Genomic DNA, 25,653 nt, shown 5'->3' on the forward strand with positions numbered 1-25,653 from the left:
GATACGCAGTTTTGAATGCTTGGGACACAGGCCAAATTGGTTTAGCATGTGTGTAGAAAAAAAGTACAATTTGGCTTTTGAGAAGTTTTTGTCTTTTCATTGAAGTGGACTTAATGCTTAGTAAAGGACAATTAAAGCACTCAGGTCATCTATTTTGACTGGAATTTAAAATAGCAGAGCTCATTTGGAAAGCACCTGAGAGAATCAATAAGACATTCAAGGATAAATTCTCTAAGCTTTCATTCAAGAAGGCTTAGAGGATATTTAAATTTATTTCTAGTTTTCATCTGTCCTTTGGTGCACTGAAGATCTACAGCATAACCACCTATTATGTAGATGAACACTTTATACTTTCAAATTGCAAGACCTTCGGGTTGCAATGTCAGATTTATGCATGAATATTTAAGTGAGAATAATAATATAACCATGATCTATGTGTACCGGTCACTTTTCCTAGTACTTTATGTGTATTATTTTATTTAATCCTTACAACAACACTATGAGCTCTTAACGCCTATAATTTCCAGTAAGGGAAGAAAGTCACAGGAAGAATAAGTGAATTTCCTCAGGCATCCCCCCCCAACTAAGCCAGTCTTCTGAACCCCTTCTCCTGGTTGTCTCCCCGAGGTTTTGCTGCCTCAATGTATTCATGCTAACGGGCTACAGATTCAGATGGCAGGTTAGCAGCATAATTCAATTAGTGTGTCACATTGAGAAGATAGGGTTTTATATTTAGATTACTTTTATAATGTGAGGAATGATTTCTGCTGTGTGAAATCTGAAAACCCCAGCTAGAAAAAAAAACAGTGGAATGGCAGTTTGTAGGGGCTTTGAAGAGGCAGTAGGGTGGGTGGGGTAAGGATTGGGAAACACATACCTAAAACTAGCAGAGACAAATCTTGGTGATCTTTTCTGTAGAGGATAATCAAGTTGACCACAAAACGGGTATTGTATAACTTGGGTCTTAATTGTTTCCTAAAAGAAGTGATAATTACATGGCATGGTAGAGGTGTTCGCTAAGGCTACCCTGACAATGGCCTGGCAATGTATATCAAGTCAATGTATGTTGGGCATCTTTAACTTATACTGTGTTGTATGTCAGTTACAGCTACATAGAAAAAGAGATGCATAATTGACAGCCTTTTGAACTTAAACACTGGGTATTTTATTATTACTATAAAATCCAATTCCATTTTTTTCTCTTTTTTAAAAAATAGTTTTTAAGGTGACAGAACTGTTAATAACATCAATGTATTGGGCCAGAAAGATAGTACAGGAGGTGAGCCACTTGCTTTCTATGCAGCTTCAGTGGCTGTATCTGATTTAATCTTCAGCACTACATATGGTCCCCTGAGCACTACCAGGGTCACTCCTGAGCCCAGAACTGGGAATAACCCCTAAACAACTCTAGCTGTGGCCCTACACTCTTCTAAAAATAAAAAGTAAAAGCATTAATGCAAATTTATCAGCTTTTCAGGCAGTGTTGCTTAGGATTCCAATTCTTCACACTATTAGTACTCTGATTTTACTTTTATCCTCTGCAGTGCAAGTCCAGGATGCACTTACTATTATAAAGTATAGTGTAGTTTACAGTGTGATTCAATGCAGGAACACTTATCTCCTGTGTACTCTAGTAAGGAGAATGTCTCATATACTTTAAAATTTTTTTCAAATAAAAATCACTAAAGTAATGTAAAAGGCACCCAAATGAAAGTCACCTAAACTCTACATTGTAAATGTGAACTGAAAATTCACATAAGGAAACATCTTCTTACTTAGAAGATTTCTTATCATTTAATGAATAGAGAGACCAACTAACTGCTGAAAACTTTCATAGGTTTCAAATATAAGTGTCCACCCCTGGTCGAGTCCTTGTGATCCAAAAATACCACCACGGGTCATTCTGACTTTGAGAAAAGGGCTCTGTTTTTGCAATGAAGACAGAATTCAGTCTTTGGGAAGAAGCAATTAAAACCCTAAAGCCTTTTTATTGCTTTTGGTGCTTAAAAATAAGGGGAGGGGGGCTCGGGTGGGTAAACTTCACTACACTGTAATATTTTCTGCTAATTAACTGTCACAAATGCAATGTCATTAAGTTGGGAGTCTCTTTTGGTTAACTTCAAAGTCATTACCACATACTGTGCAGCCCTCCCAGACACACTGTAGGCAGGGGAACCATGCTGCCCAGCCTTCTGTTTTCCATAGCAAGCCCATCCCGATTCAAGGACCGCTTGGTGATTTTTCTCGGGTCAACAAGCAACAGCTCTCCTCACGCTCAGAGGAGGTGACCCCAGCATTATCTGGATGCCTGGCCTGTATTTAGACACAGTGCTCCAAAGCTGATTTGCAAGGTTGAAGGTGATCTGCTTGGAATGTATTTATTTGCAAATAACAGAAAACTCAACTGGGAGCCGCTTCAATAAATAAGGATTGATTATTCCCCACATAAAAATGTCTGTTAGTTGAATGCTCAGGGCTGATACAGTGTGGAAACTATGTCATAAAGTCTACTTGTGTCTTAGCTCTTGTTCCCCTGATATGAGACCTCTGACCTTGGGCAAAAGTACAGCACAACTTTTCCAAGATTCAATTTCCGCATGAGGAAAAAAAAAATGTAATCTTTTGGTTATGTGTGTGTGTGTGTGTGTGTGTGTGTGTGTGTGTGTGTGTCTTGGGGGGAGTGAACTTAAGTTCACTTAAGTGAACTCCTGATGAGAAAGTTGGTGACCCAATGCCCAGCACGTATTAGGGCAACATCCAGAGTTTCTATAATGAGGGCAGAGTGTGAAGTAGGAGTTGGGGGTACTACTTGAATCCATGTTCTTTGGTCTTGGAATTCCTGATTTTTACATTTTTTCAGTTGATGTTATTTGAGAATAGCTGCCTGAAGGAAAAAGACATATAAAGCAGTTGGATACAGTACTTTTTAAACAAATAACTATTACTGGGGGCCGGAGCGATAGCACAGCGGGTAGGGCGTTTGCCTTGCACGCGGCTGACCCGGGTTCGGTCCCCGGCATCCCATATGGTCCCCCAAGCACCGCCAGGAGTAATTCCTGAGTGCAAAGCCAGGAGTAACCCCTGAGCATTGCTGGGTGTGACCCAAAAAGAAAAAAAAAAAACAAATGACTATTACTATGTAAAATATGGCCTCTACAAGCCAATTGTTTATTTTATTCCATGACCTCTTTACAATAAATTTCAGCACCATTAATGGCTTAAGTCACATTATTGATTATGGGAATATGTATGTCATTAATCTTCCACTGCCCTGTTACATTTTATATGTAAACTCTTAAGTGTCTTCTTTTGCATTTAGATGGAGAAGAGGGGTTGGAAAAAAGCATTCTGGTGGGGATTGGCTTCGTATAGTATTTCAAGAGCTCCCTTGAGTTGATTTGCCAGTAAATTCCTACACTCTGATGGGCTTTCAGAACAGTGACTGCTAGATAAACTACGAGTTGTCCTTAATAAATAAAAATGATTAGTGTCAGCTGAATAAATTCACTATCCCTGATCAGATAGTCTTATGTAAATCTGTTTCCTGGTTCTATAAAAAAGCCTTTTTCTCTTTGTTTTAAGGTTATCTATAATTTTAATTGAGTCTTTGAAGTTTTATCTGATTTTTAGAAATTGGTTCATAAAAATATATTGATTCTCTAAATTAGGGGGTGGCTAGTTAGCTGATCTTTTTTTTTTGCTTTTTGGGGTCACAGCTGGCGTTGCTCAGGGGTACTCCTGACTTCACAATCAGGAATTATTCCTGGAAGCTTGAGGGACCATATGGGATGCCAGGGATCAAACTCAGGTTGCCCATGTTCAAGGCATAGGCCCTTCCTTGTACTATTGCTCCAGCCCCCTGGTCTCCTTCTACAGAACCTGGAAACCCCTGTGAAGAAAATGTCTCTTGGACCTGAACTATGGTAAATCAGAAAACACTTTTGCCTTGTATCTGGCTTACCCATACAGTTTCCTGAGTCTCACAAGAACTCGTCCCTGAGCGGGAGTCAGGAAAAAGCCCTGAGTGCCACTGGTTGTGGTTCAAAATCCAAAAAGAAAAGAAGAGAGAGGATGAGTCAAATCCATGTTGAAATGTACTTTAACAAAATGATTGCAATTCTCAATGAGTGCTCCTGGAGTGGGTGGTAGTGCCATGAGGAAATGTAAAAAGACCAAGAGACACAAACATAATCTGAGAAACAGTCTTCTCTCTAGCTGCCTAATTTTTGTACTTAATACTTTCTTTTTAATCTTAACTTTTTATTTATCAGTGTTCTCTTCTTTCCGAGGGCATTTGCACAGTTAATGAGAAGATTCTAAAATCAAATAAGGTTTTTGCACATCGAAGATGTTTGCCACTGTTCTCTTAAAGTATCCCATAGATTTATACTGATCCTAAGGGGTGTCTTATATCCACTATATTAACTAGCTTTTTAGAAGCTTATGAACATTGTAGCTTTTATCGATTCCGGGGAATTGTACCCAACAATAAGCAATAAAAGTCGATGGTAACTTTCTTCCCATATAGGGGTGTGCAGATCAATATTTTGAATTTACCGTAATTTGCAGGTAATGGATGGAAGAACTGAAAAAATTGTGTAGCCTCACGGAGCACAGCTGTGCTGTGTTGCCTTTTTATCTAAGCTCACTGTAGGTCACAGGCTTTCCCAGGCAACAAGAAACACAGTTAAGCGGCAGGGCTGAGACGTGTATTTATCAAGAACCTTTATAAGTCTCATCTAAGGAAAAAAGAAAATCACAACTGGTCCACAGTGACCTTGATTTTATGGTCATGAAAGTCTTTTAAACTGGCACTGAGTTCGGGGCAATTAAAATTCAAGATATCTAGCATTTCTGTCTGATCTCTTTCTCCTAGAGAGATTTTCCTGCTGATTAAGTGTCAGGGTGTGTGATTTTACTGAAGCCTGATTTGTTTCACATCTTCCAGTTCTTCTAGTTCTTTCGTGCTCAGCACCCTGCCCACATTCACATTCATTTCCTTACTTCTCTCTAGGTCAAGCTGGGATTCTGGGGCGCTAAAATGAATCTGAAATTTGAATAGTAATGGCTGGCACTGAGGGTCAGCATACTCTGGCTAGGAGCCACGTTAAGTACAGGGCATTGTTCTCTGTCAATCTTGTCCACACCTCTGGCAAACCTCTCTTCATTGTATCATTTAAGAAACTGAGTCATAGAGAAGGACACCTTTTGCATTGATTTGGATCAGAATAGAGGTAAATCTGAGTTTGCATCCTATTTATATGAGGAAGCAAACTGTTAGCTTTAAATAAGGATTTTTTTTTCAGCCTTAGGTTCAGCTGGTCTTTATCATTTTTTTCATTTTTAAAAAAAATCCTTGGTTTACTTCTTCTTGAGATCTCAACAGCTGCTCCTCCTAGACGGGAGTGTAAAATGAGGCCTCTATAGCCATGCCACTGGACTCCGCACCAGGCCCTTTTCACTCAGCGTGCCCCAGAGGTGGGCAGATGAGAACCCTCCCACCCCAAGGGACCCAGCCCCGGCAGCCGACCTCCACTACCCAACTGCCACCATGCGTCAGGCCGCTTTCGGACACATTACAAGACACTTCCTACCCATTTTCCATAATTACCACACCATATTTGATGGAGTTCAGACAGTAGGCAACAAATCATAGAGAGTAATATATACTTCTCAGAAAGCGCGGCAAGCTACGGAGAGTAGCCCGCCCGCATGGCAGAGCCTGGCAAGCTACCTGTGGCATATTCAATATGCCAAAAACAGTAGTGATAGGTCTCATTCCCCTGACCCTGAAAAAGCCTCCAATCATTGGGAAAGACGAGTAAGGAGAAGCTGCTAAAATCTCAAGGCTGGGAGGAATAGAGACATTACTGGTGCCCGCTCGAGTAAATCCACAAACAACAGGATGATAGTGACAGTGATACAGTGGTTTCCTTCTTTTTTTTTTCTTTTTGAGTCACACCCAGCAATGCACAGGGGGTACTCCTGGCTCTGCACTCAGGAATCACTCCTGGCAGTGCTTGGGGGACCATATGGGATGCTGGGAATTGAACCCTGGTTGGCTGCATGCAAGACAAATGCCCTACCTGCTGTGTTATCGCTCCAGCCCCTTCCTTCTTCTCTTATGAAGGACCATTTGAGCAAAATGACTTTTCCAAATTTTGAAGATGATACTGGCACATTCAATCGAAAGAGTTTTCTTCTTTGAAAACAAAACAAGCATGTAGAATACTGTAGGTCTAGAAATTCTTAAGCTTGGAAATATCGCATTTCACTTAGTCTATAGTAAACACTGAACAAACTGAAGATGTTATTAATATAGGACTAGATATCTTTCAGCGAAGCTTTCACTGAGGCATGGGAAATACCTTGGGATGCCAACAGTCCTCAGATTACACTAAATCAGAGTTCAGGTTGTATACAAATACCTGGTTCCCTAGCTTGATTTGGGGACGAAGGATGATGCTTCCAAGTGTTGCTTGGGTAATGCTTGGGGAGGGGGCTGGTCTCCAGGGCAGCACCTGACAGTACCCAGGGCAGTGTGATTCTGGGAATGGAATTGGGATTGACCGAATGCAAGGCATGACTCTTTTAACCCCTCTCCTGTTTCTCTGCCTACACACCCACCCCAGGCTCCACTTGATTTTTTTTTTTTTTTACATCAGGAGTGTAACATGTTAGGGAAGTATCAAAACACAGAGTAATTGGTTGGAAAGGAAACATGTTTCATTTATTCATTTACTTGGGGTTAGCAGATTATTTGACTTGTTACGCTTTTTCTACTTTAAAATTTCTGTGTAAAAGTAACATATTTGCGAAGGTTTTGCTTCAAATAAAATCAGCCTATAAAACTAAGTGTGAAATGTGCTTCGAGAGAGCTGCAAAGACATGTGTGGCATCACTCCTTTACCAGTCCTACGAGTACTCTGCATTCTTACCGTGACTGTGGCATGCTAACCTCTACCAAGGCAGTGAGGGGTGCAGTGCCAGCCAGTCTCCTGAGGGTAAATAAATGGAGCTGCTCTGGACTGGCTGATGCAGTCAAAGACGAGAAAAGACATTTACTACCTCCGAAGTGCATTACCTCCCTAGGGCCCAGCTCCCTGATCTGTAAAACTGAAACAGCAGGAGCGATTAATTAAGCTAACGTATATAACTGTGAAATGTTAGGTGCTGTTACTAAGTGGATGATGGTCGAGGTAGACGCTCTTCAGTAAAGAGAAACAATTCCCACTGCTTGTATGAAAAAATTTCCAATAGAGAAAGGGTTTGTGATGGTTGATGTTTAACTTCCTTTAAGTAAGACCCGGGATACTCAGTTTTTGTACTTCTCTTTCTTCACACCTTCATCTTGTTTTCCTACTCCTCAGGGACCTTCTGGTCTAACTGAAGTGGTTTTGCCATCATTCCCTGACTTCACTTTCCGATTTCTACATTAACTTGAAAAAGGCCTTCTCGCTGCATCTGGAGGGCGCTTTCTTCCCTCATCTCTGTCTGACATTTCCCCTATAGCCCTTCAGGTTTTAAACCATCCCTGTAGCCAGCCTGGAACCACCCCTTCCCAACTCTTGTGGGTCTTACATCTGACTTCGCTCCGCGGTCTGTCCTCCTCATCCTTCTCACTCCCTCCGCCCTGTTCTTCACTCTCTCTCATTCATGCTTCCTGCATTGCCCCATAAGCCTCCGACCTCCTTTCCAAATTGCCTTCTGTGAGCCACTCAGCACCCCTGATGCTGATGATTCTGAAACCGGCCCAAGGAAATAAGTATTTGAATTCTGTCTTTGCCAGCAGAAAACCTGGCTGGTGAGGCTGTGGTTGAAAAATGTGGGGACTGTCCCCTTATCTTTTCCTCAAGGATAAGAGTCCGGAAGCCTCAATCAGACGTCTGTATTTGCAGTCACATAGGAAGTGTGCCTCAGGGGATCAGCCCTTGAGTGAATTTATTGATAACCTTGGACCCCATGAAACCCACCCTTCCTCAAAAGTGTTCCCCTGGTCTCTCTCTCTTGATTAAAAAAAAAAACACTTCTTTTAAAAAAAATATTTAAAAAAAATACCTTTCGGTGACTGTGAAGACTAGACGGTTGCCTTGGAGACAAGTCCACCATCTTCAAATATGCTGATGTGTTGTGATAACACTTTTTCTCTCTGTCCATCCCTATGTCTCTTATTTGAGGGGCCTTCAGGTGGCATTGGAACAGAATCTTCAGAGTTACAGTTCTTGGAGACATCTCCGTTTGACCATATTGTTCTCCTCTTTAAAATATCCCATGAGTTCTTCATTGCCTCTAGAGCAGTTAGACTGTACTCAACACCGCCTGTGCTGTGATCTTAGCCTTGCCTCCATGTCTCAACGGGTTCTCATTTTTGCTTTCTGTTCCAGCCATACCCTGTTTCTCAAGACCTGTGTTTTGTTTCACTCCACCATATCTTGCAAAAGCTGTTTCCTCTTGGGAAATTTCTCCCTTCCTCTCCTTCTCCCAAGGCTGGAAAACCAGCTCCCAAATGATGCTGAAAAAAGACCAGGCTTAAGTCTTGGTTGTGTCATTTGGGAATTTTTGAATTGCAAGAACACTCCATGCAAATCAAACTGGTTCAAACAATAAAGGGACTCCGTTGGCTGATATAATTGACAAGTCCACTTACAGGCAAGGCCAGGTCTATTGTTCAGAGATACCACCCAAGACCCAGAAGACTCCTGTCCTCTCTTCCACCTTTATTATCAACCTGCGACTACCAGTGCCTCCCTGGAAAGGGAGGGAGTTCTTTCCCAAGCAAACTGCTTTGCTCTTGTCCTCCCAGATTTAATTACTAGCCTTCTTTGAACTAATTACTTTGACTGATGCAATGAGTTTTATTACTGGCTTAACCTGAACTTAGCCTGGAGGTTGAGAATAGTGGCAGTTCCTCCAGATTTTGTTATCATGAATAATAGGGAGCATCATTGGGCAAGAAATACCCTTCATGGAAAACTGACCACCCCCCCCCGCCCCCGCCCTTTGGTATTGCAATCTCATTTAATAGGACCTTATTAGATCACCTTTTTTTTTTTTTGGCTTTGTGGTGGTGTGTAGGATTTGCTCCTGGCTCTATGCTCGGGAATTACTCCTCACAGTGCTTGGGGGACCATATACAGTACTGGGGATTAAACCAAGTTGACTGCATGAAAGACTAACCCCTTAACAGCTCTATAAAGGCAAGCACCTTAACTCCTGTTCTATCTCCCCGGCCACATTTTGCTCTTATTTAAAGTGTGTTTGTAAATGCTGGGGCAATAGTACAGTGGATAGGGTGCTTACCTTGCCCGTGGCTGACCTGGGTTCAATCCCCAGCATCCCATATGGTTTCCTGAGCCCCACCAGGAGTAATTCCTTAGTGTAGAGCCAGAAGTAAGCCCTGAGTATAGCTTACTCCTGAGAAGCACGCAAAACAAAATGAACAGTTTTTGTATTCTCCTGTATCTTTCGTTTGTTGCCTTTCTAAAATGAAAGCGTCATATATCTATGTGCAACCCTCTCTGCTAGTGTATCCTTCGAGCATCCTCTCTGCTGCTCTTGTCACCAACTGCCACATGCTCTGGCATTTTCATGATGAAGTGGAGGGGGACAGAAGTAGGACTGGTCGATGTAGGTTCAAAGTTGGATTCTGCCCTTGTCTGTCTGTGTGACCCTGGGCAACTGCTAATCTCTTCTGAACTTTCCATGGGGAGATGTGAGTGTCCTGCCAGATAACCAGTTGAATTTGTTATGACACTCATTGACTCAGTGTGTGATAAGATCTTACAAAGCTGAAAGAGACTCTCAGATTGGGGCTCAGACCCATGTCTGTGGAAAAGGTTTAGGAGACTTTGCCAAAGTTGTGAGGGTGAGAGTTGTTTATTTGGGATTCCAGCAGAAAGAGCTTTGCTCAGAAAGAAAGGAAGAAAGTGATGACATTCAGTGTTTCCAAAGAAAGCAAGTATTGCGCTTTTTTTTGATCAAGTCATATTTTTGTGAAAACCCAGCCACTTTTTTTGTTTTATGGGTTTTTTTGGTTGAGTACTGCCTATGAATATATAAAAGCACATTGTGGGTATTGTGTTAAAGTGGATATAGGTATAAAAATAGAATGAAATAAAACCTGCAAGAAAGGGGAGATCCTTCAAGGTTATGTCTCCTATTTTCATGGCAGTTTTGATGATGTCTTTCAGGTCAGATGACTTGAATGTCCAGGCATGCCTGTAGAAGTCTGTCTGGTGTTTCTCCAGCTTCACTCTTGAGATCTTGAAAACCATATAATTTATGGACAGTTCTGGGTATTTTTTAAGATTTCTCTGAACATAAGCTACATTTGCCTGCTGCTCTACCTTAAAACCAAGTCTGCATGTAAGATCTGGTTCCATGGCAGGAGCATTTCTGTCTTATGTTCTCACATGTGATGCAGAAATGGGAAGCAGAGAGATAGAGCTGACAAACAAGATGCCTTTTCCCTTCATCTTGAGTGAGGTGCATGATAATGATAGTCACATGCGTACATCATCCAATACATAGCCACCATCAGAGTCTGTTTCCTTCCACCATCCCAAAGACCCCACCCATTTCCACTCCTCTCTCAGGTAAGCTGAATGTCCTGGTAAAACACACAATGGAATACTATGCAACTGTCTGAAAAGATGAAATCATGTGATTAGCTGTTGCATGGGTAAAACTGGAGAGTGTCATGCTGAGTGCAGGCAATCAGCAGAGAGGGATTGATAAAGAATGATATCTTACATGTGGGATTGAAAGATACACAGTAAGGGAATAATGGCCAAATGTGACAGATCTGGAGAGTGGCCACACACGCAGTATTTCTTACAGTGCTGGAACCCAGAGAAGTTGCTTCTCCAAGTGATTTCCCCACTTTCACCTCAAAAGGATTCTGTGGGACTCCCTTCACTCATCCTACTGATACACAAAGGAAATAACTAAACCACTAAAACTTTACAACTTACCAACAACCTGGAAAAGTAGCATTCTTTCATGGAAAGAAGTGCAGACTTTGGGGCAGGGGAAGTGGGCAAATTAATGGTCCTTAAAGGATCTTTCAAAACTAGCCTTTACTAAACATCTTATACAAACAAGCATCACTTGAAATCTTCAGGGTGGGCTTCAGATACTGAGTCTCTACAAACTTGTGCGTGACATTTTTTTGTCATGTACATTCAAAGTTACTGCTGCCATTGAATTACTCTTGTCCCCTTTTCTTTCCTTCTGTGTAGTACTTACATATTCATGTTAATCTGCATGATATTGAACATGGTGGTACTGCCAGGAGGAGTGGGGAAAGGGTGATGAGAAAAAAGATGTGTGTGTGTGTGTGTTGCCCAGTTTGCTTATGAAATCTGTTTCCTCTTTGATCTCCCTAAAGATGCCCTGTACATCTCAGCTCTTTGGACACTCTCCCTTGAATACATAGTTTTACTGTCAGTGCAGAATGAGTTATATTAACCCTCCACAGTAGGGTGAGGCCACCAGTGACTAATTAAGAGATGATGATAATGGGTAAATCAAAGGTATCTGATGCTGGTGGTTTCTGAAATGCAGTGATGAGGAACTGCTGTGTGCAAGGCATTATCGTTGTATTTTTTCCCCATGGTTCTGAGATTTTGGCTTGTGGAAGCAGGGTAGTTTCTCAAGCCTCCACATTTTACATGATACTGGCCCTAAAGTCCTTATCACGGCTTCTCTCTTGAACCAAGGTTTTTATACCTGAAGACCTGTTTAGAAATTTTGATTTGAAATTCTTGTAGCCATCTTAACCGTGACCAGCTCAAATACAATTTTTTTTCTCAAACACTCTCTTCTCAGCTTTTCCATGTGTCAGTCCCCCACCCCACCCCACCCCACCCCAGCAGTGGGCAGAGGCCTCCGGACCACCCCCTGCTGTGCTGGGCCTCCCATTAGGTGCTCTGCCTAGAGATGCAGCACCCTGTGGTCTGGGCTCTGGGGCCAAACCCTAGGCTTGGCCGAGCCGAGGCATGGGTGCCATTCCCTTGACCCTCAGCCTTTAATGTCCCTCATTTTTCTTTTTCCTTCCATACACAAATCTTTCCTAAATTTTATGGAAACTGGCTGAAATCTGAAAGATTCTCATTATCACTGTTTGTCTTAGAATACTTAAATTACTTTTATATTCCCCTGAAGGTGAGTTAAATATTGCCTTAAATAAACTTAAGGTGTTTATATATTGGTCCCTCATTTCCATTTCCTAATTCCTGGCACCTCGATCCCACCCTTTCCACATGCATATGAGCCTTCCTGACCTTCTGCCTTTCTTTCTCTCAGAGAAAGAACCTTAAGCTTAAGTTGGACTGGAGCAATAGCACAGTGGGTAGGACGTTTGCCTTGCATGCAGCCGACCCGGGTTTGATTCTTTCACCCATCTCAGAGAGCCTGGCAAGCTACCGAGAGTATCCCGCCCGCATGGCAGAACCTGGCAAGCTACCGTGGTGTATTCAATATGCCAAAAACAGTAAAACAAGAAGTCTCACAATGGAAACTTTACTGGTGTCTGCCTGAGCAAATCGATGAGCAATGGGACGACAGTGCTGACAGTGCTATAGGGAAGTTGCAGGATTGCTCAGAATTCCTCTATATTGCTATCTTCATGCTAGCATCTGGTGTCACCTTAAGACATTGGCCAAATAACTGCAATTGCATTCCTCTATCCCTCTTAACTGAACTGCAGTCTTTCTTCAGATATCCCCAGGTTTGTCTTTCATGCATGTTTTCAGATCCTATGCCTAGCATCTAACTGTGTATGACCCACCATTCCTCCATAGGCTCCTCTCCTCTGGGACAATTTCTTAATTGCTCCTGGTGTTTCGATAGCTTGACAAATTTTTATTCTCTTCCCATTTTTATTGAGGTGCCATGATTTATAATACTGTTAATGATAGCTTTATGCATATGTCATTCCAGGACCACACCCACCACCAGAGCGTCCACTTCCCTCCACCAATGTCCCAAGGACCTTTTCCATCCCCCTTCCTCCCACCCCAGTTAGACCGGTTTTCTGGTTCTGTTGCCTTTGATCATTTGTTGATTTCTCGCTGTGTCTTTTCATATCTCACAAAAGAAAGAGATCATTCTGTATCTGTCCCTCTTCTCTGACTGACTTTACCCAGCATGATACCATCTAGTTACATCTGTGTAGTGACAGATTGCCTGATTTTCATCTTTCCTTATGGCTGAGTGCTATTACATTTGTATCTAGATACCACAATTTATCCAGCTTGATTGTTTTTAGTAAGAATTCTGGCCAGACATTTTGCAACTGGCCCTTCAGGTTGGGCTTGCCTTTTTTTTTTTTTTCATGATTACATTCCATTTGGGATTTTTAGGAAGCAGCATAGCACACAGATGAAGTGCCTTTCCATCATGTCTGATTAGAGAATTGAACCTTGATTCCATTCCAAGATGTTCTCTTTAGGTTTCTCCATCTGAAAAAATAGGATTTCCTTAGTTCTTTTCTGTTTCTTTGAAAATGACTCATAATTCAGCTCACACTCAAGGGGAGGAGAATATCCATCTTTTGGAGCAAAGGGTATCATGGACTATTTTGAATATAATATCCATAAATATTTATCTTTATATCAAAATGCGTCATCAATTCAACAGGGAGGTGTGGGAAACCATTTTTTTTTCTGTTAAAGACTGCGTGTGTGTGTGTGTGTGTGTGTGTGTGTGCGCGCGCGCGTGCGCGCATGTGTGAATGTGAGTGTCTGAGTGTGTGCTCCAGGTATTGAAAGTATTCAGTGTTGATATTTCATTTATCTCTCTATAACCAAGAGGTTTCAGAGCTGGTTGGTGCTGGTAGAGCTTTCTGTGCTATTGTATTCACTCATTTAGAACTTTTTCATTTTTCTTTATAATGTGAGATTCATAGTTTATTTCTTGTGCTTGTCATTACAGAATTATATAAATATAATTGAGACGTTTTATATTTTCTGTTCTGGGATAAGTATAGGATATTATATGGGCATGATCTGTTGAAAATTGTAGGATCTATGAAATAACATGAGCTAGATCTCCTTTAGAGTTGATTCTCCGGCAACATTTTTAGAGTACATTTAAGTTTCTTCTATTGAACCCAGGTTGGCTGTGTATAAGGCAAAGTTCCTGTCCACAGTACTCTCTCTGGTCCCCAAAACTATATATATCATTTTATAGACCTATAAAAAGAATTAAAGAATTAATATAGTATGAAGAACTTTATGTTAATACAGTTTTAAATGTTATATTAAATAGATAAATCCTACAAATATACGATACACACACGCACATATATATATATGAATACATTTTCCAGTAGCTTGGCAGCCACACCCACAAACTGCCCCCACGCCATGTAGTCCCATCAATGGCCAAGATCTAGAGACTATAAAACAAAGCTCCCGGAAACGTGAGGCCACATTCACAGCCTCACAACCTCTTATGGCCTAGTTCTCCATCTCAGAGAACCTGGCAAGGTACCCAGAGCATCCTGCCCACCTGGCAGAGCCTGGAAAGCTCTCCATGGTGTATTCAGTATGTCAAGTACAGTAACAACGATGGGTCTCATTCCCCTTACCCTTAAAAAGCCTCCAATGAAGCACTGTTGGGAAGGATGAGTAAAGAGAGGCTACTAAAATCTCAGGGCTAGGAAGAATGGAGATGTTACTGGTGCCTGTGCCAGCAAATCATTGATCAGCGGGATAAAAGTGATGATGATGATGATGATGATGATGATGATGATGATGATGATGATGATGATGATGATGATGATGAAATGGCTACTGGATATTTATAACATCAGTTGTGGGCCTTATAATACAGGCAGACGACCAAGGGCAGCTTATGAGAAACTGTCTGTTCCAGGCCACGGGATTTCAAGGCCCTATGTAGCCCGGAGGCTGGAAGTTTCTGAACCCTATTTTGTGGGGAGAGGGGAGCATGAGACCATGGCCAGCTGAGCTCAGGGGCTTAATCCTGGCTCTGTGCTCAGGGATCAGTCCTGGTCGTACTTGGGAGACCATATGTGGTTCTGGGGATCAAAGTGGGGTTCAACTGCCTGTAAGACAAGTGTCCTACCCTGTACTATCTCTCTATCCCACCCTTGTTTTAAAAGGATAGTTCAGAGATTTTCTCAAAACATGTAGCATGTTTAACTATATAGTTTGTTATATGATAGATAGTAACTGCTCATTAAATCACAGAAACAGTTTTTAAATTTCCATTGTGGAAATTCCTAGTACATATTAGACCTTGCCATTTTCTCTGTCTTCCTTTTGAGACAGGTTGTTTTTATTGTTTTCTCCAGGGCTTACCAAGGGGGAACAGAGAAAAACCATTTGTTACTGCCTTTTCTTTCAGGACTCTCCAGGAATTCTTTCCCTGGATTTGAGCAGCCCTTGTATGTCTTCAATCTTATCAAGTGAGCACAAGACGATAACAAGGTCTCAGGCAAGATTAGCTTTACTGCACCTTTATTTTCAGCGGAGATGTTTGCTCATTGGCACTTTTTGAAAGAGGGTGCAGAATATATAATACCAACCTGATCATGGTAAAGAATTTTAAGAAAAGTTAGAGGCCACGAGAAAAAAAAGCATCAATTAGAATCATCAAAAAAAAATCATAATCTGCTGAAGTAGATTAAGAATTATTTGATTCTGGGATGATAAGTAGCAGCGATGTATATTTAAGTTCAGACGAAGACTCCTTGCTCTTACCTAGTCCCTGTTCCCTCTTTTCATTTTTATCTGATTCTAAATTTTTAACATGTTTCGTCTATACTAAGCTCAAGCTTTGTTTTATGTGTCAGAGTGCTACACCAAGTTGTATCTAATTCTTGGAGTACAGGCTAAGTGACCTTATGCTGACATTAAGAAAATAAGATGAAGACACACAGAGAAAGTACCAGAGCGGCAGGGACAGTAAGTGCCGGGATGCTGCTTATTTACGTCTGACCACTGCAGATTTATCAGCATGTGGTCCCGCAGTCACTCCTGTTCTTTCGGCAATTGCTCAGCCCTCTCCTTATTTGCAGACTTTTGCAGCTACTGTTCACAAGGTCCTGGCCACGGCACATTCATTTCTCTCACTTTATTACCATCACATCTGATTCCAATTTGCTACCAAATTGAGTTTCCAGTCCCAAGCCTGACATTCAAGCCGTCAGGTGGATTAGCTCCTTCAGCTTGGTTAGCTTGGAAGCTTCAGGGCAGTTGGCAGTGGCCTATTAAATGGGCTCTGCTCCTCGGCTTGGGACCCTGGCCGCCGTCCTGTGGAGTGGCAGTGCAGGGTGAGCCACCCTAACCTTTCTTCTTGTTTAGAACTCATAATTCTAGACCTACTGGAAAGACTTCTGATTACAGAGTTGGGCTTTATCCCTTATCTTGCTGTTTCAGCAGCTTTTTCTCAGAGCAGAGCAGCTGGCTTATGGTCAGGTCATTGCGTGGAATATGATTGATTGGACTCTGTGGGATCACTCATTTGGCCCTTTGCCTCCTGTATCCTTTGAGGGATCTATTTACATATAGAGTTGAAGTAGCATCTGAATCTCAGGTACACCTTCTTATCTTTTTATGTTGCTATCAAATCGATTTACTGAACAGAGCGGCATTTACTCAGGGAGCGCTAAGCCTTTTGCCAGGTACTGGTTCTCAGTGATTCTTTTCTGAAAGAAGTAGACCAATGAACAATGGGTGTTTCCTTTTCCCATTTTCTTTTTAAAACCTGAACACAAAATTAATTTATCCATGCTTGTCCAAACCCCAGATACACATATAGAAAATTACTCATTAGTTTTCTATTTCCACCTCCCAAGGAAAACCTCTTGGTCAGAGACTTTGCCCTCACCATTAGGGTCTTCCGTGAATGGAGGTATACTTATGTTTTAGAATCAGGGAGCCAAGTTCAGCAAACACTATAATTTTGGTGGGCTAATCCAGGATTAAAGCAAAAGCAAAACAAAACAAAGCAATAAAGCATTTCACCAATGAGCACTGCTGCTCTTGAAAAGAAAATGTTAGTTATTAAGAGGAAGAAGACATTTGGTTGCTAAAATTGTTGCTTGTTCTTCTTGTAATTAAACAATGACATGATGATTATAACTATCAAATACATTTGCCAGTTCATAAGCAGGGTTTCTTACATTCAAAGCAGCATCGTGCCCTCTGGTCTGATGTTCTCAAAGGCCATTTTCTAGTCTGTAACCTGTGCTGGAGTAAATTATACTGTTTACCGGAAATCTTGGAACCATTTCCCAGGACAAGCATGTAAGAGTCCAGTAGGAAAAGGGGGCAGGAATGGTGTTTGTGACTGAGGGGTAAAACATCCTCCAAGAGAGAACTCTAAAAGCTAACTCTCCCAGAGGGCAGTAAATAAATAATGATGGGAACCTGAAACCAAATTTATTCGAGTCTTTTGAGTTTACAGTGTCCTCTTTTTGACCTATAGTAGCCGGATGACTCATACCTTCTCTTCTTTAATTATTGTCATCAAATACTCTTTCTTGAGAACCTGGGCAACTAAAAACTTTCCTTGTGGATGGAAGGACTTCTGACTCTGTTTTGTATATTTGCTTGGTTGTTTGCTTATTGGTTATTTGCTGTTTTTCCTTAGTTTCTAAAATAAATTCAATTTGAGATAAGTGGGAGAACGCTCTTTAAAAACTTGAAAGCACTCAATTAATCATTGTTGTTGTCAGATTACATTTTTAGGGGCTTGTTAATTGACATTCAGATATTCAAAATAATGCAATATGTTTAGAATATTTAAGTGTATTTGTTTTAAGGTGTAACTCCAGAAGGATACCTTTTGCCTTTTATTTTCATAATCTTTGGTATAAATAAAAGTTTGCATAAGTTTATATCTTCTGGGGACAAATGGTTTGATTTAATTGTGTTTTTCATTTTACTTTTCATGTAATTATGATCCTGGAAAATTTTGTCTTGGGTCTGTTTTTTCTTGAGATGTATCTTTTGGTCCTTTAAATTTCCCTTATGCTCAATCACAGGAGCTTAACTCAATATTTTACATCATTTACTTTATGGAGTAGTTGCCTTGGGAGGATTGGTGTCTTTTGCACTCTAAAATTTAGAAAAAAAAATGTTTCTTGGTGCCAGAGCAATAGTGCAGCAGGTGAAATGTTAGCCTTATATATAGCTGACCTGAATTCAGTCTGCGGCATCCTAGATGGTCCCTTGAGCCCACCAGGAGTGAATCCTAAGCACAGATCCTGGAGTAACTCCTGAGCATCACCGGGTGTGGCTAAAAGCCAAAAAAAGAAGAAAAAAATTTAAAAATTGTTTCTGTATTTTAAATTTGGTGCATAAAGAGAACAGCAATTGAGAGGTAAGAAGAGCCTGCAGAATTGTAACATCAAAATCTTTTTTTTTCTCAGTATGAAAAAAATGCCAGATCAAGCTTAATGAAGTACAGTGCTGTGCATTTTGTTATTCATTTTGTGTCCTATAGTCTAAAATTCAGTAGAATCTTATGTTTGTGAATTTTTTTTCTTTGCAGAAGGAGCTGAGTCTGCCCAGAAGAGGAAGTTTGTAAGTAGCATTATTTTTCTTAAGCTAAAAAATAATTCGTAATGTTATTATCCTCTGACATGTTAGATTTTTAGTGCAAATGCAAGTTAAGTGATAATCATCAAATTAAGAAAAAATGTTTTGTATGTATTTATAAATGTTAAATATGAATATAATACTGAGATTATTTCCCAGGCAGTTTCTATATGGTCATTTTAAACAAAAATACATACTTGTGCCTAGGAAAATTTTAATTTGAAAAAATTACATAGTGTTATCAAACAAAATCAAAATTTGATCTGAAATAGTATAACTTGATCTGAATCATGAATAATTGGTCTGTGTGATCTGGAAGTCTGTGATTATTTTTTATACTACGGGTATTATACAGAGGAAGTTATAGGCTTGCATTTGAATTGACAAAGACTTATCATCAGTAATTGTTTTCTGTTAGAATTGAATCTTTTTGAACTAATTCTTATAACCTTTGGGTATTTTGTTTTGTTTTGTTTTGGTGTTTGGGTCACACTCAGCAGTGCAAAAGATTACTCGTGGCTCTGTGCACAAGAATTATTATGATACTTTTGGCAGTGCTTGCAGGACCATATGGGATGCTGGGGATTGAACCCCAGGGCAGCCCTGTGCAAGGCAAATGTCTTACCTGCCGTACTATCTCTCCGGCACCTCTTGTAACCTTTCTGTATTAAGATAGTGGATTTATGGGGACCCCAATATAGCTCAGTGGCCAAAGGCACGTGCTTTGTGGTGGAATTTCAGTTCAGACTGCAGACCCACATGATCCGCTATCACCTCTGAGTGTTTCCCTGATGGGCCCGGCCCGGCATGGGTGTTCCTGTGGTCATCAGCAACACAGGGCCAGAAGTACTCTACATCCTTGATCTCAGGAATTCAGTTACCTATCACAGTTGGCCGTTGTGTCAGTAGTGGCCCCTAGGCCCTCTGAACAATGCCTGGAAGATCTTTCAAATTACAAAAAAAAAAAAAAAAAAAAGATTTGTAAATCCTCAATAATTTTTTGTGCTTTCAAAAAAATCTAAAAATATATTTGCCTACCTAAGTCATACTTTCTTTGTTTTTTCTAGCTAGTTAGTGATTGCCTTTAGTATTGAAGCAAATTAAGGGTAGACTTGTTATCATTTGTACCTGTGAAAGGGTGGGATGTTCTGATTTGTTTTAAAACTTTTAGTAGATGGGGAATTGTTCTTTTTGTTTCTTGGGGGGGGGTGGCCACACCGGATTCCGTAGTCCTGGTTATGCTCAGGGACCATTCCTGGTGAGACTCAGGAATCCATATAAGGTTCCAGGGACTGAACCTGGGTCAGATGCCTGCAAGGAAAGCTCCTTACCTGCTGCACTATCTCTCAGGCTCAACTGTACTTCCTTCAAATGAAGTATATGAAAGTCTTAACTAGTGGATTAGAAACATACAGGGTAAATCTTAAGAATGTATGGTAACTATTGAAAGGTAAAATTCTTTTTGCTGACAGAATTTTGGAAAATTTCAACCTATGCATCTAGATTATTGTAATTGCTTGGTATCTTCCTTACTTCCTTACTTAATTGGGTCTTCCTTACTTACTTAACTGGGTCTTTAATTTGTTTCTGTGACCAGAGGGGAATAAAAAGGAAGGACCAACGGGGGGGGGGTAGCACAGTGCTCTGAGTGCGCCCACAGTGCTTTCACAGTGCTCTCAGTCACCTCAGACTCAGAACACTGACCTGGGCTCCGAGAGTAGAACTCAGCAGTGCAGAGAAGGCCCTCAGGCATTCAAGCATGGATGTAAAAATACAGACTCATGAGAGCAAGCAAAAGATGGGTGAAAGATAATCGGATTTATGGATTTCATAGCTCTGATGTTAGGCCTTCCTATACTTTATAAAATCTGTAATACTATATTCTGTATGCAATATATTATAATAATATATCATAAGACACTCCCTATGATTTTTTCCATAAAATCATAGAGGGGAATACATACATATATATACACACACATACCTCTTGGAGAGCCCAGCAAGCTACTGAGAGTATCCCACCCACATGGCAGAGCCTGGCAAGCTCCTTGTGGCATATTTGATATGCCCAAAACAGTAACAACAACAGGTCTCATTCCTCTGGCCCTGAAAGAGCCTCCAGTCATTGAGAAAGACGAGTAAGGAGAGGCTGCTAACATCTCAGGGCTGGGACAAACGGAGATGTTATTGGCGCCCACTCGAGTAAATCGATGAACAACTGGATGACAGTGATACAGTGATGCATCTAAGAACAAAAACTTCATCAGTCATGAACATTTCACCACTAACCGTTTTGGCTCCTCAACTTTCCCTCCCTCCGCCCCCACACTCATGTTAGACTGCCAGTGGAACACTAGGTCTTTATTCTTGGAGAATATACCCAAATAAATGTCACAGCTCGCAGTTTATGCCTATGTGTACTTCAGTCTGGTGGCCTAATTGTTTGCCTTAGGAAATGTCATCAAAACAAAAAGCTTTGCTTTTGCATTATAATTAGTACTCTTTTGTCTATTCAAGGAAAAACCAAAATTTCTTTATTTTCCCCAGCATAATAGGAAGTAAGGATTTGAAAAAAAAATCTTACATGCACTCTCCTCATAAGAAATAATTTTCTGGGGCTAGAGTGATAGCACAGTGGGTAGGGCGTTTGCCTTGAATGCGGTCGACCCGGGTTCAATTCCCAGCATCCCATATGGTTCCCCAAGCATTGCCAGGATTAATTCCTGAATGCATGAGCCATGAGTTACCCTTGTGCATAGCCGGGTGTGACCCAAGAAGCAAAAAGAAAAAAAAAAGAAGAAAGAAACAATTTTCTTTCCATCCTAGTTTTAAAGTATTCTAGGCTGTAGCGATAGCTCAGGGGCTGGAGTAATAGCACAGCGAATAGGGGAGTATGGCGTTTGCCTTGTACTCAGCTGACCCGGGTTCGATTCCTCCATCCCTCTCAGAGAGCCTAGCAAGCTACCGAGAGTAGCCCGCACACACGGCAGAGTCTGGCAAGCTACCCGTGGCATATTCAGTATGCCAAAAACAGTAACAATAAGTCTCACAATGGAGACATTACTGGTGCCCGCTCAAGCAAATCGATGAACAACGAGATGACAGTGCTACAGTGCTACAGATTTGACTTCCATACTTTATTTGAAAATAGAACACAAATCTTTCTAGCCTTTATAGTAAATTGAACTTGTTATTTTATCTACTTCTGAGTGAGAATGCTCTATTGCAAATCATTGTTAAGTAATATTAATCAGCATATAAGAGTCTTTTTAAACAGGAGTCCAATCCTTTCTTCACTTGTGTCTCAGTTCTGTAAATGTGAGCTGATGTCCGTGAGTTAACCAGTAAAATATAAAGAATATGTTAAATTTATGTACTTGAGAGTATGGAATCTTATCTTGGATGAATAAAAGCATACTGCCATAAGTTTGTTTGGAATCTACACTTTGAATACTTAAAAGGATAAAAATAGAATACATGTAAGTCATTCACAATTATCTCCCTAATAAAAAGCAATATGTATGTCATTCAAATAGTACAAAAGAGTATATTAAATATATTTAAATATACCTTTCAAAAAAGTGGGTTCTGGAAAATTAATATTTAGCAGTGACACATACCAAAAAAAAGCATTCTATTTTGTATTTTCTATTAATACAAATATTGCCCAGGGACTTAATAATGTATGATGTAGATACTCTGCAAATTAATGCACTTAGCATGTTCAGTGAACACCATCCAGAAAGCCAGTGTTTATGCCCCTTGTGTAAGGTTTTTTTTTCTTTTATGACTTCAAGAAAAGACTTTTAAACATAAGAGCTTGAGAGATATTAATATAAATAGAATGAAGAGCATAAATGTGTCTTTATCAGTTTGTATCAATTCTAACAAAAAGGCATGTGTTGGCACCAGATTATTAAACTTGTTAATGCTTTCTCAATTTATTTGCAACATAGATGTTCTTGAATCTTTTTTGTTGTTACTATTTGGTGGGGAGGGGATGGATTACTAGATATTACTCCTGGTGGTGCTCAGGGGACCAAACCACCTTAAACCCTGTACTATCTCTTTAGCCCGACTCTTGAACATTTTACTGTTTTTGTTTGGTTTGGTGGTGGTTTTTTTTTTCCTGAAAGGTGGAAAATTTGATCCACTCTCTGTTGAGGCTTATTATTTTGTTGTTGTTGGTAGGGAGCAACTGCACAGTGTAGTGTTCCTCTTGGTCTTTGGTTAGACCATGTACAGGTGGGCTTGTCAGAGGTGTTGCACCTTCAGAAAAGCTCATCTGTTAGAATTAGGTTTCTGATTTTGTTATCTCTTCTACTTCCAGTTTGTATGCTGTGAAGGATAACAGTTAAAGAATGTAACTTCGTTATTCATACAAATATGTGCTTACCACATTTTTAAAAGTTAATAGTATCTGGGGCCAGAGAGATATACAGCAGTTAGGGTGATCATCTTGGATTCTGCCCACTCACATCTGATCCTTGGAATCCCATAAGGCACCACCAGGAGTGATTCCTGAGTGCAGAGCCAGGAGTAACTCCTGAGCATCACTGGGTGTGACCCCTCAAATAAAACAAAACAAAATTAGTAATACCAAAATGTAAAGGTAATTTCCTGTGTGGAATTATGTGTTGAATGTATCTATACATAGCAGGACAGCTAAGATATTTACAAATAAAAGTACATAGAAACTACATTTCTCACTTTATTATTCGTTAAAAGTATACAAAGCATACTACTCTTTCTAGGGAAAAAGTAATTCAGATTCCCACTAACAGTTAAGGTTATTTTCCTAAGAAATTTCCTTGAAAACTTGGTTGTTTGACATGTTTTAGGTTGAAAAGCAATAATTGTGATGTGTGTGTATGTGTCTGTGTGGTGCAAAATATAACAGACAGGAGAAGTCAAGGGATCTGCTTTCCACGTAAATAACAAAGCAACCTAGATCCATTTTCCAATTGCTTTTCCAGACCTTTGCCAACATCAAGCCCCAGGTCTCATTTCTACTCAGACGCCCTAGATAGCTGGATTTTAGTAACTTCTTCCTTTCGAAGAGTAGCTGTTTGTCAAAGCTCCTTTTCTTAGAGTTGGTCCCTAGCAATTCTAGAGAGCCCGGAGCTATTCTCAGCTGGTTCACTGTTCATACTACACTGGCCCAGCCACCCTGGCCATTTCTCAGGACCAGCAGGGTCACAAGGCCAGAGGCAGGGACATGCAGCCCTGGACCCAGAGTCAAGGCATGTGCCCTGAACCCTCTCCTTCATCCTATTGCTTAGACATCTCAATCCCAGATTCTTCCAGTGCTTTCTCTGTCTGATTTGCAGCAGGTAGAATTAATGAATGAGAATTTAGGTTCAAAAGGATAATGCTTAACAAAGGTAAAACGGAAATTCTAGCTACAAGGTAGCATTAAAATTGAAAAATTCAAAATATACAAAACACAATATCCTGTTTTTTTTTTCCAAAACCAGATATTTACAGCAAATGTATAAAAATCAGCCTTGATGCAAATTTTCATTCAAGCCTACTTATCAGAGAGGGGATGACAGAAATGGGGCTTGAAAGAGCTCTGCACAGGGTTGCATGTGTATCATTCCTGTGACGGTGTGTGTATGAGTAATATAGCCTCTACATTTTTCTATTCTTGAAATATTTTCTTTAAAATGCTCAAAATTATCTAAAGGTAGAATTGAAACTGTTTAACCAAATATTGATGGAGACATAAAGATAATTTGAAGGAAAAAAAAAAGCACAGAGGATGTTTTGAATAAAAGAACACATCACGCTTGTGTATTGCATTGTTTGCTTTGTGTCTCATGTTGAAGTTAAGCCCAAATGAGGGAAATTTTAAAATTACCGGAAGATCATCTTCGGTGGCAGATATTTACTGATGAAAGCCGAAGCACTGCAGGGTAAATTATGATGATAACATTTGATACTCTGAAATTGCTATGATGCACTAACATAGAGGTGGAGAAGGAAGCAGAGGAGATGTTAACATGTATAAAGGTACCCTGCAACTTTCAGCTGCAGAGTTAGATTTAGATTCCTTTGGATGCTTTGGCCTTCTGAGGATAAGGGCCTCTTCCTCTTCTGTTCTTTCTCATTTCTTTCTCACTGCCTGCCATGCGGGCCAAGGGCAATCCCAGGGCTGAAGGACCCTCCAGGGCTGTGGTGTTGTAAATTCATTCATTGTGCCACACAAAGGCTCTCCACATGATTTTGACTTTCCTGAACATCTCTCAGCTATCCATATTTATAAGAGTGTCAGGAATGTTCTGGGTCCTTTAGCTGATCTTCACCCCTATTTAGAACTTGGGTCCCAAAATGACTCTTCAAAGCTGAAAGACTCTCTGGGAGTTGTTTGTTTTCAGGCAGGGAAAAGGAAGAAAAAGGGTAAAAAGCCTGGGGTGTGAGATAATGGATGGTTTGGAGCAAAACTAAGGTGTCCCTGGCAGCTACTATTTATTTTTAAAGGACCCCTTTGTGTTTTGTTAATTGCCCCCCCCCACAAAAGGCTCTCCAGGAGAAAGCTGCTTTTTTTTTTTCTGGAATTCCCTAGAGAGAGAAGCAGAAACTATGAGCTGGGGCCAGCTTCCTTGCCGATTTCAATTTTGTTTTTTAATAATCTATCAGATTTCTTCATACGAAAAGAGGGAAACCATGATATCAGTTTCACAAGCAGATTATATCTACCTTAAAAAGCTCTCTGTCATTTAGTCATGAGCATGAGTACATGAGAGCATGAGTATATGAGTTCATGAGTACACGAGCCATGGTCCATGGAGCCATCTACGTAGGTCTGAGGATCATTCAACGACCTGCCACATCACTTGATCTAAGTTACGACAGCAACTGACACTTGATTGGCTTCTTGGCTGGATGTTTCTCAGCCACATTCCAGATAAACCCTTAAGCCTACAAGGAGCTGCTTGTATGTTGGCCACAGCCAAAGTAGAGGCAAATCCTCGTGTACACAAAATGTCCTAGAATAGTAGCTGTGAAGTTGGTGGATCCCTGAAGTTACTTGAAGATCATTTAGAAGTCATCTTAGCTTCCTTAAATTTCTTGA

General features: G+C 40.5%; 1 protein-coding gene across 8 annotated transcripts in view; it reads left to right on the forward strand.

The window, feature by feature from the left end:
- MAST4 (microtubule associated serine/threonine kinase family member 4) overlaps positions 1-25,653 on the forward strand; it is a 668,112-nt gene that overhangs the window by 332,907 nt on the left and 309,552 nt on the right. For all 8 annotated transcript variants that reach the window (XM_055123954.1, XM_055123957.1, XM_055123955.1 and 5 more), the window contains one exon: positions 18,529-18,560. In XM_055123954.1, coding sequence (XP_054979929.1) covers positions 18,529-18,560 — 32 coding nt within the window. The remainder of the gene's footprint in view (positions 1-18,528; positions 18,561-25,653) is intronic.

Source organism: Sorex araneus, chromosome 1 (assembly GCF_027595985.1).
Source record: "Sorex araneus isolate mSorAra2 chromosome 1, mSorAra2.pri, whole genome shotgun sequence".
NCBI lineage: Eukaryota > Metazoa > Chordata > Mammalia > Eulipotyphla > Soricidae > Sorex > Sorex araneus.